Below are 18,787 nucleotides of genomic sequence, written 5' to 3' on the forward strand. Positions count from 1 at the left end.
ACAATGAACAGTGAGACGACAAGTTCTCGCTTTGATTCGCAATTTAAATTAAAACATGTTTGATTCGTTTATTGTGCGCCTGACATTTGCTAATATAAAGTTCTGAAACGGTGTCAGTGTTGCGCTTAATATAATTATTATTTGACAGGTAGGGTGGTCATTTTTTAAGTCATGGGAGGAAGGATTCTTCTTATTTTTATATTATAATATTGCCTGTGGGCTAAGCCCCGGATAACACAGAAGTCTAGCGATGCCCCTGGTGTACTCGCTGGTCACACATCAGACTCGCCAGCCTACGAAGATGAATCGTGGATAAAATATCTTTAAATGTCCATGAAAGGTCAATTTGGCATATTTGTGCTGTCTTCAGACCTGAATGAACCTTTCCTGGGACTGTGCATGGACCAAAAGGAATTTTTGATGTTTTTCTTGAGATTGTTTGTCTGGTGTTTTTCCATTCACCACCATTTTTTCCGGTCGTGTCTAGAAGGGATCTCTCTCACGTCAAGTTCTTCTGCATGCACATTCTATTAAAATGCTATGGTGCTTTTTCTGCTTGCCTCAGCGTATTTTTGCATGGAAAAAAACCACATCTTTACTGTTCTTACACACTAAGCCATTGTGGCAACACTTAAAGCTGCAGTCTTTAATTTAATTGTCTTTTATTTCCTTGCTTCCACCAGAATATTTCAGTGCAAATAGTTGCACTGTGTGGCAGGTATGTACAACTAGTTTAAATAGTCACTCCGTAATAATAGTAATAATGTTATATTATTGAAGTTTTTAATGTTCTCCATCACTGGGGGCCTGGGTAGCTCAGCGAGTAAAAACACTGACTACCACCCTTGGAGTCACAAGCTCGAATCCAGGGTGTGCTGAGTGACTCCAGCCAGGTCTCCTAAGCAACCAGATTGTCCCAGTTGCTAGGGAGGGTAGAGTCACATGGGGTAACCTCCTCGCTTTCGGTGGGGTGCATGGTGAGTTGTGCGTGGATGCTGCGGAGAATAGCGTGAAGCCTCCACATGTGCAACGTCTCCGCGGTAACGCACTCAACAAGCCACGTGATAAGATGAGTGGATTGACGGTCTCAGACGTGGAGACAACTGAGATTTGGCCTCCGCCAACCAGATTGAGGCGAGTCACTACGCCACCACAAGGACTTAGAGCACATTGGGAATTGGGCATTCCAAATTGGGGAGAAAAGGAGAGAAAAAAAAAACTGCAATATTAAATCCCAGTACCATTATAGCATAAAATCACGAATTCTATTATATTATGCTTTCATTCTGGAGCCCTGCCTTCAAAATTCTATTTTTTTAATATTTTCCACCAGATGGTGCCATTTTTCTCATGTTTAGCATATGGAGCAAATACATACTTTCCCCCTATTTTCTGTTTGTTGTATTTTAGAGCACTGCAGGCCAAATGAATAAATGATGCAGTTAAAATTGTGTGGGTGTGTTGGTATGGATGTCAGAGTGTTTTGTATGTGTGTATTGAGAAATGTGTGTGTGTGTGTGTGTGTGTGTGTAAAAAAACAACAGTGGCATTATATAAACAAACTGGCATTTAAAGGGTTAAAATCCTGAAAATGAATGGAAATTTGGTAGTTATGATCAGGACTGATGTTGGTTAAAAAATTAACTCATTGAAAGTAGAAAATAATATTAACATATAATATTATCATGGCAGTTTTTTGACACGGACATTTTTGTCCTCGAAGGACCTCTGAGTAACTTTTTTTAATTGACGCACAAGGGTTAAGGGGGCTACATCTTTTTAAATATGTAATCAAATGAAATAATTTCTCTAATGCAGACTCTCCAATATTTATCTGGCACAAAACAATTAGGGTGACAGCTTTAAATTAAATCTAGACAGATAAATTCAATCTAAATACAATAAGCAGCATCAAGCAATGAGCAGCAGCAGCATTTAGCTAAATATTTTACTACAAAATGGAAGACGTAAAATGGCGCGCAAGGTACTCAGTTTTATCTTTGAATAGTTTTTTTTATTGACCTGAGCTACTCTCATGCTACTGAAAAATGTAATTAAGTTATTTATTGAAGATGAAGTGTGTTATTTCTGTGCAACTAGCGTTAGTAAACACATTGTTTACACTTTTTGGCATAATTCAGATGAATGGTGTACTGTACAATTGTCTGTCTACGTTATACGAGGATAGAACCCAGACAGCACACGTGCATCACCCTGATTTGATGTGTATGTTTACATCTGGAAGATGTATTTTTAGGTCGTTTGCTTATCTGGAATACATCTATAAGACGTTTCCTCTCGGATGTCAATAAGACATTCAGCAGATGTCTTTGAGACATTCATGATTTCGATTGTTTGTAAATCTGATATTTTTAAAATGTTTAGCAGATGTTAATTAGATTTTGATGCTTTGCAAATGAAAAGATCTAAAACAGACATCTTGGAGACGTACGTGTGCCATCTGGAAAGGTATCTAAACATCAAAAAGATATCACCTTTTTAATTATTTATTTGGAAGTAAGCTCTTTTCTTTCACCTAAAATTTTGTAATCTTTCATTCTCCTTGTCTTCGCTGTTCCATCTGAAAAAAATTTTTTTTCAGATTTGCTGTGTGTATGAAGAGAGCGGTGATTAAACCATGGCCTGCCACTTCAGAAATACAAAGGCATGCGGCTCTATTAGCACGTTACTAATCTTCTGGGACACTGGACTGACTGCGGCTACAAAGAACATAAGTGGCACTGCAGGAGACGGATAAAAGAACTGCTGCTGAGATCTCTGCCTCTCTCAAGCTGCTTTTTACCACTGTGGCGTTGAGAAACGTCACTCCACACGGTCAGGCAGAGGAAATCAAGAATCAGGTCTGGAGGGCGTCTTGAATTCTGCTCCCTGAACGATAGTGGATGGATCAACCTGAGTGTTGAGAATTCCCAACTGGCTGTCTGTCGCTCCAGACATCTGACTGAAGATTGTTCAACTCAAATTCAGCTGAGTCTGTGTCTCTGTTTTGTCTGGCTATGTGCAGACAAGATGGTCAGCAAGTTGCATGATGAACAGGAATTGTAAGCATTCTAATAGTATTAATGTTTTATGCTTTTACTCATAGTTACGTTTAAAAATGTAGAGCATAGGCTATAAATTAAATGCTTGTGTTCACCTGCATTTCTTTCAGATTTCCCTCTAAAACTCACCACCAGAGTAAAGCAGAAAAATTGTTTGAAATAACAGAATATCACTGTGCAGTGTTGGAGGGCTGCTGGAAAAGCATACTGAAATATTAATAAGCAGCTGAAATACTGAGTCTGGCTTTAGTGAAAAGTTTTCAACGGTGCAGCCGCCTTGTCTATAGAAAGCTGTTTACAACTTAACAATATGTGCATTGCAAAATGTGTGGAGAGATGCATGCCAACAAGTGCCCGCTTCAAATATGACCACACACACGCACATTCTTGTTGTGATTGCCACTTTAGATGCCCCACCTTACCTGGCAAATGAGGCAAACAAAATGAATTGAGAAAGACAGGCCCTTCTGCCAACTGACAGGCCAGCTTAATTGAAACTATCAATCACAATTCCTCTACATACAACACACACACACACACACTAAGGGCCAAATTCATTAAACAGCTGCACCACTTATTTCACCATATTTCAGTGCAAAATGAGGAATAGAGCGCAATAATACCCTTAAGTCTTGGTTCCGGAAATATTTCTCCCAATCATTTCTTCCATAGGCATTTCATAAAATCCATCATAAAAGAGTTGTAAGCCATGAACCAAACCAAGCAACTCTGGGGTGAATCACAACATTACAAACTTTGGTTCGAAGCAAAAAAGTAGTTGTAAATCGGACAAAAAGACAACGGTACAAGACTGTATAGAAACAATATATTTTTACGTTTATTGCAAAATATTCAGATATTTACCAATATATAAGTAGTCTAAGAGTGGAGGCTCGATGGCATCATTTACAGTGTGTCATGGGAGTGGGCGGTCGCTGCAGAGCTCTTTTGGCGCGCTTTGTTGTCCGCGATACTCTGATTAGTGGATCTTTTTCTTCAGGATCATGGGTAGTGTAGTCCTACACTTGAAATTCTGCTATTAAACACAATTTCTAATTGCTTCTAGAAGTTGCCTTGATTACTACTGTGCGAAAAATGATTTCCTCAATCAGTATTTTTGCCTTGTTTTCCAGTAAAAATATCGAAACATCCTTAAAACTAAACAAATGTATTTGTACTTGAGATATTAAAGAGATATTTCACCCAAAAATGAAGATGTTAGCCTCAGTCACCTTTAACTTTCATTGTATGGAAAAAAGATGCAATGAACGGGAATGGTGACTGAAGTTAATATTATCTTTTGTGTTCCATGGAAAACAAAGTCATACAGGTGAACTATCCCTTTAAGAATTTTTTTCTCAGAATGTATCTTGAATTAAAATAATATTCTGAGTTCAGGTTGAGCTCAGCCTACAAAATGTTTGTTGAAAGCCACAAAAAAGTAGTTTTAACTCATCCCTCGTTTATTGAAAAACAGCAAAAATTGCAGTAACAGTAAGAAACTTACAATGGAAGTCAATGGGGCCAGTCCGTAAACGTTAAAATACACAGCATTTCAAAAGTATAGCCACAAGACGTAAACATTACGTTTTAACATGATTTTACAGTGATAAAGTCTCGTACTAACCATATCTGTGTAAAGTCATATCTGATTTTACAACTTTGTTGCCATGGCGACATAATGCCAGTAAACGTAATCTGGTAAACATCGTAATCCCTGATTTTATTGCATGAAAATCATTTTAACACATATAGTGGTTACATCTTTTAGCTAAACTTTTGAAACACCATCTATTTTAACGTTTACGGATTGGCCCCATTGACTTCCATTCTAAGTGCCTTAGTGTAACCGCAATTCTTGCTTTCTTTTAAATAAATGAGGGAGGATGAAATTATTCTTTGTGGTAATCAACATTATGCCACAAATGCTTTTAATTGAGCTTAAATAATTTTGAACCCAGAACATTCCTTTACTTATTCTTTTTCCACTCAAGGCAACTTGTTGGAAGCATACTGTATATTCAAACAAAATGTAGCAAGGTTTATGACTAAAACAAAATTGAAAGCATGCATTTAAAGATGCTTAGACACTTTTACAGACAAAAACACTGATTTTCTATTATTTATTTGCAGAGCAGGTTTTGGAATAGAACCACACACTTCCATTTTCATCACAGAGTATTGCACTAAGGAAACAAACATGAGCGCGAGCATGCAACACCAACACAGTGTGTTTAAATAGAATCCAACGCATCTCTGCAGGGACTGATGGATGCATGCAGCGGACGAGCCGATCAAACATGCCATCGCAGGATGGAGGGAACGACAAGAAAACAAAAGGAAGAGTGCATCCCACTCTTCTCGAAGGAAAGGGTTAACCCCATTACAACAGACCAATCAGAGCGGAGAGCAACACTGCAAAACCGCCGCAGTGAGTGAGAGAGGGAGATGAAGATAGAGGAGGAGAGAGCGCGAGAGGCGCAACAGAGGGGTACATAAGCAAGACTTAAACGCATCACAGTTGGAAGACTGTTTGTATGCGGTCAAGACTGACAGATATGAATGAAGTCAGTGAAGTGAAGGAAACAATTAACGGCTGTTCTGTGTCACTCCATTGACACTGTTGACAATTCACGCGCACAGATTGACATTGTCGCTTCTTTGTGTCTTTAGAGAACGCAGGTTTGCGATGCACAGAGATCCGACGAATGCAAAAGTGTGCGGGACATGCACTTGTGGATCTGGGATGACACTGATGAAGCTGTCGCTACTTTATGTTGCGTGACAAAGGTAAGCGCGCGACATTGAATAAATGTAATGTCGTGGAATGCACGCTTATGCATGTCTGTTTTTTGGATATGAAACGATTGAAACACTTCAATCTCAGACTAGTGGTCGTCAAGAGATACAAGGTCAATATCTTCAATATCTTTTCTTGATTAGCAGGCTATTGTTTGTCTTTTTCAGTAAAAATATCTAAACATTCTTAAAACAAGATAAATTTAATTGACAAGCAAAATTGCATGAAATATTTTGTCTTGTTTGTAGAGAAATCTTACGAAATTTAGTGAGGTTTATGCTTAAAACAAGAAAACTATTTGTAGATGGGGTAAGACAAATAAACCTAATTCACAGGGAAAGCAAGCTTACCTCATTGGCAGATAAAAAAAAAAAAGTTAAGCATAAGTTTACTCAATTTTGTCAGATTTCTTTAAAAACAAGACTTAATATCTTATGCCATTTTGCATGTCAAGTAAATATTTCTTGTTTTAAGAATATTGAAATATTTTTTACTGGAAAACGAGACAAAAATACTAATTTTCAAATTAGTTTTTTATTATTATACTAGATTTTTTATTACAGTGATATGCCATCTTTTGGATTGTGCAATATGTAAAAATTGGACATACAAACATAATCTCTATGAATCTGTTGCCTTATTAACGTTTTTAAAGCATAAACCGTCATGTTTTAAAAAATTTCTTTATCTCCTTTTCTCCCCAGTTTTGGCATGCCCAATTCCCACTACTTAGTAGGTCCTCGTGGTGGCGCAGTTACTCGCCTCAATCCGGGTGGCAGAGGACAAGTCTCAGTTGCCTCCGCTTCTGAGACAGTCAATCCACGCATATTTATTTATTTATTTATTTTTTGGGGGGGGGGGGGGGGGGTTCCCTTTTTCTCCCAATTTTTTCTCCCAATTTGGAATGCCCAATTCCCAATGCGCTCCAAGTCCTCGTGGTCGCATAGTGATTCGCCCCAGTCCGGGTGGCGGATGGACGAATCCCAGTTGCCTCCGCGTCTGAGACAGTCAACCCGCGCATCTTATCACATGGCTTGTTGAGCGCGTTGCCACGGAGACATAGCGCGTGTGGAGGCTTCACGCCATCCACCGCGGCATCCGCGCTCAATTCACCATGCGCCCCACCGAGAACAAACCACATTATAGCGACCACGAGGAGGTTACCCCATGTGACTTTACCCTCCCTAGCAACCGGTCCAATTTGGTTGCTTAGGAGACCTGGCTGGAGTCACTCAGCACGCCCTGGGATTCGAACTAGCGAACTAGCGAACTCCAGGGGTGGTAGCCAGCGTATTTTGCCACTGAGCTACCCAGGCCCCCAATCTGTGCATCTTATCATGTGGCTCGTTGTGCATGACACCGCGGAGACTCACAGCATGTGGAGGCTCATGCTACTCTCCGCGATCCACGCACAACTCACCACACACCCCATTGAGAGCGAGAACCACTAATCGAGACCACGAGGAGGTTACCCCATGTGACTCTACCCTCCCTAGCAACCGGGCCAATTTGGTTGCATAGGAGACCTGGCTGGAGTCACTCAGCACACCCTAGATTCAAACTCGTGACTCCAGGGGTGATAGTCAGCGTCAATACTCACTGAGCTACCCAGGCCCCCAGGGTTAACAGACATGTTAAACGTTAACATACTTGCGCAAACTGGATAAAGACCAAAGTATACTCTGGTTTTGACACGAACACTGCCTTTCAAAGTATACTTCATTTGACAGCAGTGGCGTAGCCAAGGGTGGGCCTTGGCCCACCCAAATTAGACCCGAGGCCACCCAGAATATTAGAGATTATTCTTTGACTATAAAATAGTTTTAAAAAATGCATACATTCTGATTTCTGAAAATGTGAAAGAACTGTTTGAATGCACCACCTCTGTTGTTAAGGAACATTTGGTAAAAAAAATAAAATACATTTTAACCCAAAAGTTATTTCCTGGCTACGAACTTGTTTGACAGTGTGCGCATACACAGGTGTTTGGCACATGCACGTTGCGTCTGCTACACTGTAAAAAATTTCCGTAATTTAACGGTAAAAGAATGTAAAATAGTACAGTCAAAAAAAATTTTACTGGTTAACAGTTAACATATACCATACAAAATTATAATATATTTAACAAGACAATACATGTAATTTTAAGATAAAATATTGTTGTTTTTTTGAGATGTGAAAAGTATTTTACCATATAAGTAATAGTAAAAATGTATATTAGGTTTAACAAGAGAATAAATGTACTTTACAGAAAACTATTGTAAAATTACAGTAAAAAATAAATAATTCCCAGAGTGTGTGACCCATCACATTTCATTATATTTTATGAGAACAGTTATGTCAGATTATTAAACATAACCAATGTAAGATTGTGCATGTCAACGACTATTCTGAATTTTTGGCAGGGCATGCGGTTATGGTCCTGATTATATGCCTACTGGTACTTTTATAATATAGGCACATGTGTGCATAATGTTATTAGCTAATCACTCCCTGTAAACACTGTTCTGACTTAGTTAGCGTATTGACGTCTCTACTGACAGAGTTCACTTGAAAACTGTACTGATTCTGTTTATTGTTTCCCCTGAACTGTCAAAGACTTCTAGACTGAAACATCTGGGAAAACTTTACAGTTTAAAATCTCATTCACCGCAGAAACAAGATCACCTTGTTTCTTTTGGGAAAATCTGAACACGTGATAGTCATGTTCTTGCATGGCTGTTGATTGCAAAATTATGAAAGTAACAACATAAAACACACATGGCGATATTGTTTTTCAGCCCGGGCAAACAGACCTTCCCTAAAAGGTATTGGTTTGAAAAAGAATGTTTGTAGATGATTACCAAGATGCACAGGCCCATAGTTCACAGATTTTATACCCTCACATGGACCTTAAGCAAGACCAGATCCTGTAGATTCCTTGTGGAACACGTTGAACACATTGTACTTCTTAACTGATGTTGTTTGGTTGACTTCATGCAGCTTCTGAAGAATTGAACGTTGTCGTATCTATGCTTATCTGTCCTCTATGTGTTTCTGTTAGGATTGTTGAAGACTAAAGCGGAAGAGAATTGTTTCTAAAGTGCTGTGTTGTCTACAAACTAAAGCCTTACCCATTTCTCAGAAGGCCAAAGCAACACCTTCAATACGCCCCTCTACTTTTGGGTCACGTATTTACGAGTCGGTTTTCCACTTTTCTGGCCTGCAAGGACGTACCCTAGAGAGGATTTTCTAAAAAATGTGAAGCAGATTTTCTCGTTCATACCAACAATGTGGAGTGACTTTATCATTTGCCTTTGGAAACGATGACGACTAAAGGTTACCTTCAGTGATGGGACAGGAAATTACATATGGACAGTATGCTCTGCCTCCTCATACTGTCCTAAACAATTCAGTGACCTTGGTTTATTTGGCAGATGGCACATGCAAATCAGGAAAAGCAAATCAATATGGATTTATCAACGTCAAGGGCCCATAAAAGTGTAGTAACGGGAATACATCTCCACTAAAGGAAAGGCATAGCAGTTCTAAAGGAAAAGCATTGAGTCTGATCATGTGGTGATAGACTGCAATTCTATTCGGTTCTATTGTTATCAAACCAAGTTGCCAGATTTCTTTCCAACCCAACTTCTAGCTATTTTATAGTTTGATATAGCACTGTGTTCAGTCTATCAGGTCAGCTAGTTTATACACAGGTGATGAGGTGGACAGTTTATCTCTGAATCATTCACCATTTTCCAGGACTCCTAAAAAAAACCAGAGAGAGAGAGAGAGTACAAGAGACAAAGAATGAAAATGCTGGCATTAACTCTGGACATGGCACTGGACCAAACATATCATTTGATTTGACAAAATAAAAGAAGGTGCTGGCAAACTGTCTTTATGACCATAAAGCAGAGTGAATTCTCTGCTGGATTACGAGGATTAAGAAATGCAGAATACTTCCTTGAAAGGCCATGCCTGGGGCTGATGTACAACTTGTACCCCTTCCAGACTCTCCTGTCTTCACTGCTGACTCCTGAGGCTGAGAAAGAAGCTGGAAGGGAAGGGGTAAGTCATAATGTGTAAAATAAACTAATCAGACAGTTAGGCAGGAGTCAACCAGGATGTTTCTTGAAATGTCTAGAAAACAAGTTTGTGTTCAGACGATTTGTGAGAAGTTACATTTTGTATTTCAGCTCACGAAATCATTGAAATCACGCCGCGGTGTCAGTTGGAAAGGGCAAAGTCTACTTCGGTTGTCCGCTTGCACAATGCACATGACACAAATTACGTTGTGCATATAGTCCACGTCTTTGCGCATCTTTGCATTGACTGTACTAAATAGTATAACAAAGCAGTTGTTGCCAAAATAGTTTACTTGAAAGGCTAGAGCACCCGACTGTCACGAGACATAACGGCACGTGGAAAAATGAAGTGTACACTAGCCTTAAGGCACCTACACACGCAAGAGTTGACAGTGCATCACAGAACTGTAAATTTATGCTTATGAAAATCCATCGATTTCAATGGGGCCGGTGCGTTGCAAAGCCGGATTGGAAAAACACAAGCATTTGCTTAAGTGACGCCCTGACACTGCAACCAAAATTGTTTACAGTTGAACTTTGGTTGCTATGTACTCTGATGTTGACATCCATTGACCACTGAGAAATGTAATAGGCCATATCCACCATTATCCACTTACAGTACCTTTGAAAACCGCTGTCTCAGTGTTCTAACTTAATCGTTCTCCAAAGTATACAGTAATGGAGAGCGTTTTCAAAATGCTTTCAATGCCAATGAGAAGCGTGAACACAGCGAAATTAATGCATTTTCTAATGAAAACGTATCAGTGTGGATGTTGCCTTAGAGCAGGAGTTGGGAACGTCAGGCCTCAGGTCCGTATAAGGCCCGCGAGACCATTTGAGAAATAATTTGAAAAGCAAAAAAAATGGCCTTGATTCAGTTAACTGTAAAAAAATACAATTAAAATAATGATTAAAAATCATTTTAAATTATAATGCAAAACACTGTATGATTGACAGATTTTTAAGTGTTTTTTTTCTTGGTGCGTGAGCACGTAACATCATGCGTACGTTAATTTCAACCCACAATCAGAAATTGCAAGCAACTGTATGGCCCGGGAATAATTTAGTAAATACTCGAATGGCCCTTAATGGGAAAAAGGTTCCCAACCCCTGCCTTAGAGAGTTAGGTCCAGTTGTGCTTTGGAAAATGTAAAAGCCATTTAAGGAATAGTTCACTCTAAAATGAAAACTCTCTCATTGTTTATTTGGCCTTCATGTTAATGCAAACATGTACAACTTTCTTTTGTAATAAAAGGAGATATTAGGCAGAATGATTGCCTCACGCACCATTCTGTTTAATTTTATATTTCTCTATACAAGCAACATGATGGTGAGTAAACAAAGACAGAATTTTCATTTTTGGGGAACCCATCCCTTTAATCAATAAATTAGACCAAAATAGTCATAGTTACTGGTTGTTACCTTGATGATTCCATCTACCTTGATTCCATCATACTGATTAAATAACAAAAGACTTTATCGTCATCTAGCCACTGGTTCACACTTATCTCGACAATACCCATTCTCTTGCACTCTAAATTCACTATTCATCCATCCATCCTCACAGTGATGAATGAAACATAGCACTAAAGATGCAGTCACATTTGCAAATGGAGCAATCCATCACTGCACTACAAATGAAAATGCATTGTGGAGAAAGAAATGTAACCTTAAGTGCATCTATTCTTAGTAGCGGCTAATACAGCATGGCCAGTGCATGACGAATGCATTAACAGTCAACATACAAAAGAACATCAAAGGAGATGTTAGGCAGAATGACAGTGTCAGTCACCATTCACTTTCATGACGTATAGGAACTGTTCCAAAACATAGTTAGCTGTCTTCTATGGTTGCATCTTAATTAAAATGGAACTCTTTAATAGAGCGATTTGAAACGGTCTCCATAAACAACAATATAAGTGTGGCATTCAAATAGTGTTCCTCACGCGCAGTGCACAGGAGGCACAACTCGCAATTGATTTCAATACAGGTTACACAAGAGGAACGGCGCAATGCTATGTCTGACATCTATACAGTAAATAATACAATTTTCTCTCGCTTCTTCCACCATTTTGGATTTATTTTCCTCTAAGCTCATCATAGTGCAATCTGGGATTGCCTTCCCAGAATTTGGCCAAAATGAGGTATCTTAGGATGCAGCATGGAACAGCCTTCGTGTCTGGAGCGTGCCTATGATGCCTTAAAATGCTTCCTCTGGAGGCAGCTCACTAGGTTTTGAAACAGACCCATAGTGCCCTTGTGCGACCTTCAGGATATTTTTGTCTTTATCATTTTTGTTTTTTCGATCATTTTGGTCGCGTTAATGCCAACGGCATAAATTTTGCCAAAGGTGTGTATTTTTGGGGGATTTTTGATATTTCAACCTCAGCTCCTATAATACATCTATAATACACTGTGTACACAAAACAGTTACACTCAGGACCTTCAGGACAAAAATGTCCCCATTGCAATATTTGACCCCAGTGCCATTAAAGCATAAAATCATGAATTCTATGATATTATGGTTTCATTCCCGAGCCCTGGCTTCAAAATGTAAAAAATATATATATATATATATATTTTCCACAAGATGGCGCCATTGTAATGATGTTTAACCTATGGAGCTAATACATGCTTTTTTCCTATTTTCTGTTTGCTGTATTATAGAGCACTGCAGGCCAATTGAATAAATGATGCAGCTAAAATTGTGTGTGTGTGTTGGTATGGATGTCAGAGTTTGTTTTGTATGTGTGTATTGAGAAATTTGTGTGTGTGAAAAAACAACAACAGTGGCATTATATAAACAAACTGGCATTTAAAGGGTTAAAATCCTGAAAATGAATGAATATTTGGTAGTTATGATCAGGACTGATGTTGGTTAAAAAAATTAACTCACTGAAAGTGGAAAATAATATTAATATATAATACTATTATGGCAGTTTTTTGACGCTGACATTTTTGTCCTGTAAGGTTAAATGCACTGGCAGTTTCATTGGATTTGCAATTATCTCTTTAGATCAGTGGTTCCTAAACCTGTCCTAGAGCCAGAGCCCCCCAATACAACACATTTTGGATGTCTACCTTATTTGACACCCAATTCATGTCATGACGAATCTCTTCTACCGAGCTGATGGGTTACATCAGGTGTGTTAGATAAAGGAGACATCAAATTTGGGTAGTGTGGGAATGACCCTAAGACCAGAATTGCAAAACACTGCTCTACCCTGGTTCTTAAGAACTCCAGCACTCCACATTTTGGATGTTACTATTATCTGACACACTCATTATCTACTAATGAGTTAATCAGTAGAATCAGGTATGTTAGATAAGGGTAGTAGTGTTGGGGTGACCCTTGGCCAGGACTGGGGTCACATGCTAGATAACCTATTGTTAGATCATTTTGATAATCCTGCTGTCTTGTCTTGCAGGATAATGCACGCCCCTCCCGCAACAGAGGAAGAAAGCACCATGAGTAACGTAACTGTCCTAGACATCACAGAGTCCGTGAGTCCTGCCATGATGGCAGCCGGCCCCTACCCCTACCCACTCAGCTTCCAGGTTTCCCTGACCGGGTTCCTCATGCTGGAGATTGTACTGGGCCTGAGCAGCAACCTGACGGTTCTGGCCCTCTACTGCATGAAGTCCAACTTGGTGAACTCCGTTAGCAACATCGTCACCATGAATCTCCATGTGTTGGATGTGTTGGTGTGTGTATGCTGCATACCCCTAACTATTGTCGTATTGATGCTTTCACTACAAGGCGACACAGTCCTTGTTTGTTGCTTCCATGAGGCTTGCGTGTCCTTCGCCAGCGTGGCTACGGCGGCCAATGTCCTAGCCATCACTTTAGACCGATATGACATCTCTGTCAAACCAGCCAATCGAGTACTGACTATGGGACGGGCAGTGGCCCTGTTGGGTTGCATTTGGGTACTATCTTTCATCAGCTTCTTGGTGCCATTTATTGAGGTGGGTTTCTTGGGACCAGAACCCACTAAAGCCAATCAGACCGCTGTAGTACACGTTAACGAGTATTACACTGAACTGGGACTATACTACCACTTAGTGGCCCAGATCCCAATTTTCTGTTTGACTGCTATCATTATGTTGATGACATACGCAAAGATCTTGCAAGCACTCAACATCCGGATCGGTACGCGCTTCCACGCTGCGCAGAAAAAGAAGAAAATGAGACGAAAAAAGGACTTTTCGCTTATGTCGACGTCTGAGCAGCAGCTACCCGAGATCACGGATGGCTCGCAAAGCAGTGTCGGTAACCGAGGGAATGCACCGCTAGGCATGCGCACGTCAGTGTCAGTGATCATCGCCCTAAGACGGGCCGTGAAACGCCACCGGGAGCGTCGAGAGCGTCAAAAGCGTGTTTTCCGCATGTCGCTCCTCATAATCTCCACGTTCCTCCTGTGCTGGACACCCATCACTGTTTTAAACACTGTGATTCTCAGTGCAGGCCCCAGTGACCTCACCGTCAAACTTCGACTGGGCTTCCTAGTCATGGCCTACGGCACCACGGTCTTCCATCCCCTCCTCTACGCCTTCACGAGGCAGAAGTTCCAGAAAGTTCTGAAAAGTAAAATGAAGAAACGCGTCGTGTCTATTATCGAGGCAGATCCGCTGCCGAACAACGCAGTCATACGAAACTCTTGGATCGACCCCAAGCGGAACAAGAAAGTGACATTTGATGATCACGAAGCAAGACAAAAATGTCTGTCGTCGGAAGATGCGGACTGAATGTGGCACTATTTTCCAGGGACTAGTTCTCATTAAAGAAATGTTCCGGGTTCAATACAAGGTAAGCTTAATCAACAGCATTTGTGGCATAATGTTGATTACCGCAAAAAAAAAAAAAAAAAAAGCAAAAATCGAGGTTACAGTGAGGCACTTACAATGGAAGTGAATGGGGCCAATCCGTAAACATGAAATTATTATTTATTTATTTTTTAAGTATAGCAACTGGACATACACAATATGTGTGCTAGCATGATTTTGATGTGATAAAATCGCTTACTAACCTTTCCTGTGTAAAATTATATCTAATTTTACAACTTTTTTGGAATCATGACATAACGCTGTACACCCTAAAATGACCGAAAAATGATGATTTAAACAACTTTACAGTTCAAATAATACACGTGTTTTTATAAAATGAAAACCTTCACATTTCTGCTTTTACACCCTCAGAAAACTGGCCCCATTCACTTCCATTATATGCCTCACTGTAACATTGAATTTTACTTTTCTTTAAAGGAGGGACGAGTCGAAAAATATTTTTGTTGTAATCAACATTATGCCACAAATGCTGTTGATTGAGCTCAACTTGTATTGAACCCGGAATATTCCTTTAAAGCACTGTTATCTATAAAAAGGAACCTTGTGATGTGAATATAAAGGCCAAAGTAAACTTTGGTTTTCTGCATGCCGGTATGTCTCCCGCACAGTGCGCGTGACGCAAATTTCATCATCAGTACATTACGCATACATCAAACGCATCCATTTGGACTCGTGGACAAAAGAGTAAACTTTGAAAGGCTGAGCGCTTGAGCGTGCACGAGACGGAACGGCATGCGGAAAACGAAGTATTTCATAGCCTTTAGTCTTAAAGGTGAAGTGTGTATTTCTTTGCCATTAGCGTCGCCAAACAGAATTGCAAAAATAACGACCGTTCTCAAACAGCTTTCCAGAAAACTCCCTCTGTGTGCCATTGGTCGATTTAGTCACGACCCAAAATAGCGCCATTGGTTGAGCCAATTGTGCTATGCTAGGCTGGTTGGGTGCCATAGCGCCAGTGTTTACACTTTTAAAGGGTAATCAAATTACGGATGCTTACTTATAGTTGCATCTGCATAGTAAGCTGGGAAACAAGAACGTATTTAAAACATCAAAGAAATAACACACTTCTCCTTTAAATGCACATGTATCAAGTAATCTGTTACTGTTTATTATAGGTTTCCTAGAATGATACTATTGCAGTTACAGAGTGCATGTCCTTTATAAACCACTGTATGTAAATACATTAAAACAGAGATTTGTACATACTCTTTATTAGCCAAGTACCTCCATTACGACTTATAGCCTGTGTATACATGTATTTGTAATAAACTCGTGGGGAAAAAAGAAGTCTTTGAGATGAATGCATACACTATGAACACTGCAATATACTGTATTGACCCTCCATGATAGCTGTGGATGTTTGTGAATCAGAATGTGTTCTTAAAGGAATAGTTCACTCACCCTGATGTCGTAACAAACACGTTTGACTTGTTTCTTCCTCGGAACACATAAGGAGATTTTAGGCAAAAAATCAAGTGAATGGTGACTAAGGCTAGCATTCTGCCTAACATCTCCACTAAGGAAACTAAATTATACTAAATTATGACAGAATATTCATTTTTTGGTGAACTATCCCTTTAAGTATGATATTTAAATATGTTTAGAATGAATTGATTTATAACCAATCACAAGTTCTTATTTTGTGCATTAGGGTGATGCAGTTTTGTAGCCAAACAGGGTCAATTTTATCTTAGTTCATGTTCTCTATGCCTTGTATTCTTCAATAACATCTAGAAAAGCAATATTGAGCCAGAATCATATGCCATCAACAGTTCACGCCAAGTCCTGTTATTTTCTACAATAAAATCATATGTTTGCATTTGAAATCCTCTCTCCATGCCAAGAGCGGACATCTAAAGCCAGTTTCATGGTGCTGGTCAAATCCAGGTCATCCAGTCACCTGCAATTCAAGGCTCTACCTCTCTTAAAGTGACGGCACTTCAGACAACCAACCAGCCATTCAATATGCTGCGGTGACCTTCCATACACACTTGACTATCGTAAGACATGAGCCTCTCAGATCTTTCTATAAGAACTGCAATTTCGAATCACTCCTTCAAAACTAGTGTTTTGTAAATGTCATGCACTATGTCATGTTAAATCTTTTATCAGATAAGGTTTTTGATTGTCAAACTGCTTAAAGGATAGTTCAGCCAAAAATAAACATTTTGTCATTATTCACTCACCCTAATGTCGTTACAAACCCATGTCTCTTTCCCTCTTCTGTGGAACACAAAAGCAGATGTTAGGCAGAATGTTGAGTCATCATTCACTTTCATTCTATGGAAAAAAGATCCAATGAAAGTGATGGCTGTGCTGAATGGTTTATCAGAGGATGACAGAGTGCTGAGGACAGGATGTGGTCCATCGACGTGGTCCAATTCTTACAGGTAAAATATGAGACAACTAAATCCATCTGGTACTATACTGCCCAACACAGCTAAAACAAAGTAAATACACCAACACTGAAACTGGAAAAATGGCTTCAAAGTGTTTTGATTTTCCAGCCAAATGTGGTTTATAAAATAGTCTGACTCTATTTTCTCTGAATCCGAGCATAATTTAGTCAAAGCCGTCTGTCACGGGACAGAAGGAATGGAAACTGAGAACCAGTTCTATATATATATATATATATATATATATATTATATATATATTAAAAAAATACTGGAGCCGAATGATTTTCATGACAGTCGGTTCCGTTAATAGTCCAGGAACGTGCGTTCTTCCACTGAAACACTAAACATCAAACACTGTGATGAAAAGCGCTGCCATTCTACCATACTGAATATACAGCCAGAAAAACACAGTTCGACCACTGTAGTCTGATTCCTGAACAAATGACTCTTATCAGCCGGTTCTTTTGAATCTTCAGCATGACCAGTATATTCTGATTCTCAAAAAGAATGACTCTTATAAGTTCGTTCTTTTGAATCTTCAGTGCGACTAGTGTAGTACAGTTCATGAACAAATGACTTATGAGCCAGTTTTTTTTTTTTAAATCTATGAGGCAAAACACACTGCTCGACCACTGTAGTTCGATTCCCGAACGAATAACACTATCAGCCGGTTCATATGAATCTTCAGCAAGACCAGTGTAGTCCGATTCCTGAAAGAATGACTCCAATCAGCTGGTTCTTTTGAATCTTCAGCGAGACCAGTATATTCCAATTCCCGAACGAATGACTCTTATCAGCCGGTTCATATGAATTTTCAGCGAGACCAGTGTAGTCCGATTCCTGAACGAATGACTCTTATTAGCCGGTTCTTTTGAATCTTCAGCGAGACCAGTATATTCTGATTCTCAAAAGGAATGACTCTTGTAAGTTCGTTCTTTTGAATCTTTAGTGCGACCACTGTAGTCCGATTCCCGAACGAATGACTCTTATCAGACAGTTCTTTTGAATCTTCAGCGTGACCAGTGTAATGAGGTTCATACACAAATGACTCTTATGAGCCGATCTTTTGAATCTTCAGCGTGACCAGAATGAATGACTCTGATGAGCCAATTCTTTAGAATTTTCAGCGAGACCAGTATATTCCAATTCCCGAACGAATGACTCTTATCAGCCAGTTCTTTTGAATCTTCAGCATGACCAGTGTAGTCCGATTCCCGAATGAATGACTCTTATCCGCCAGTTCTTTTGAATCTTCAGCATGACCAGAATGAATGACTCTGATGAGCCAATTCTTTTGCATCTTCAGCGTGACCAGTGTAGTGCAGTTCATGAACAAATGATTCTAAGGAGCCGGTTCTTTTGAATCTATGACGCAAAACATACAGCGCGACCAGTGTAGTCAGATTGCCGAACAAATAACTCTTATGAGCCAGTTCTTTTGAATCTTCAACGTGACCAGTATAGTCCGATTCTCGAAGGAATGACTCTTATAAGCTCATTCTTTTGAATCTTCAGTGTGACCAGTGTAGTGCGGTTCATGAACAAATGACTCTTATGAGTCGGTTCTTTTGAATCTTCAGCGCGACCAGTGTAGCCCAATTCCCGGACAAAT

General features: G+C 39.6%; 1 protein-coding gene across 2 annotated transcripts; it reads left to right on the forward strand.

The window, feature by feature from the left end:
• The first annotated feature begins 5,225 nt into the window (after positions 1–5,225).
• On the forward strand, positions 5,226–14,748 carry gpr22b (G protein-coupled receptor 22b). 2 transcript variants are annotated; one of them, XM_051692705.1, is made up of 4 exons: positions 5,226–5,629; positions 5,736–5,852; positions 8,906–9,912; positions 13,358–14,748. In XM_051692705.1, the coding sequence occupies exon 4, from the start codon at positions 13,362–13,364 to the stop codon at positions 14,676–14,678; it is 1,317 nt and encodes a 438-aa protein (XP_051548665.1). In that variant the 5' UTR covers positions 5,226–5,629; positions 5,736–5,852; positions 8,906–9,912; positions 13,358–13,361; the 3' UTR covers positions 14,679–14,748. The 2 variants fall into 2 exon arrangements, with proteins under 2 accessions (XP_051548665.1, XP_051548663.1); XM_051692703.1 differs by having other exon boundaries at positions 5,226–5,852.
• The last annotated feature ends 4,039 nt before the right edge of the window (positions 14,749–18,787 follow it).

The sequence above is a fragment of the Myxocyprinus asiaticus genome, chromosome 48, assembly GCF_019703515.2.
Source record: "Myxocyprinus asiaticus isolate MX2 ecotype Aquarium Trade chromosome 48, UBuf_Myxa_2, whole genome shotgun sequence".
Lineage (NCBI taxonomy): Eukaryota > Metazoa > Chordata > Actinopteri > Cypriniformes > Catostomidae > Myxocyprinus > Myxocyprinus asiaticus.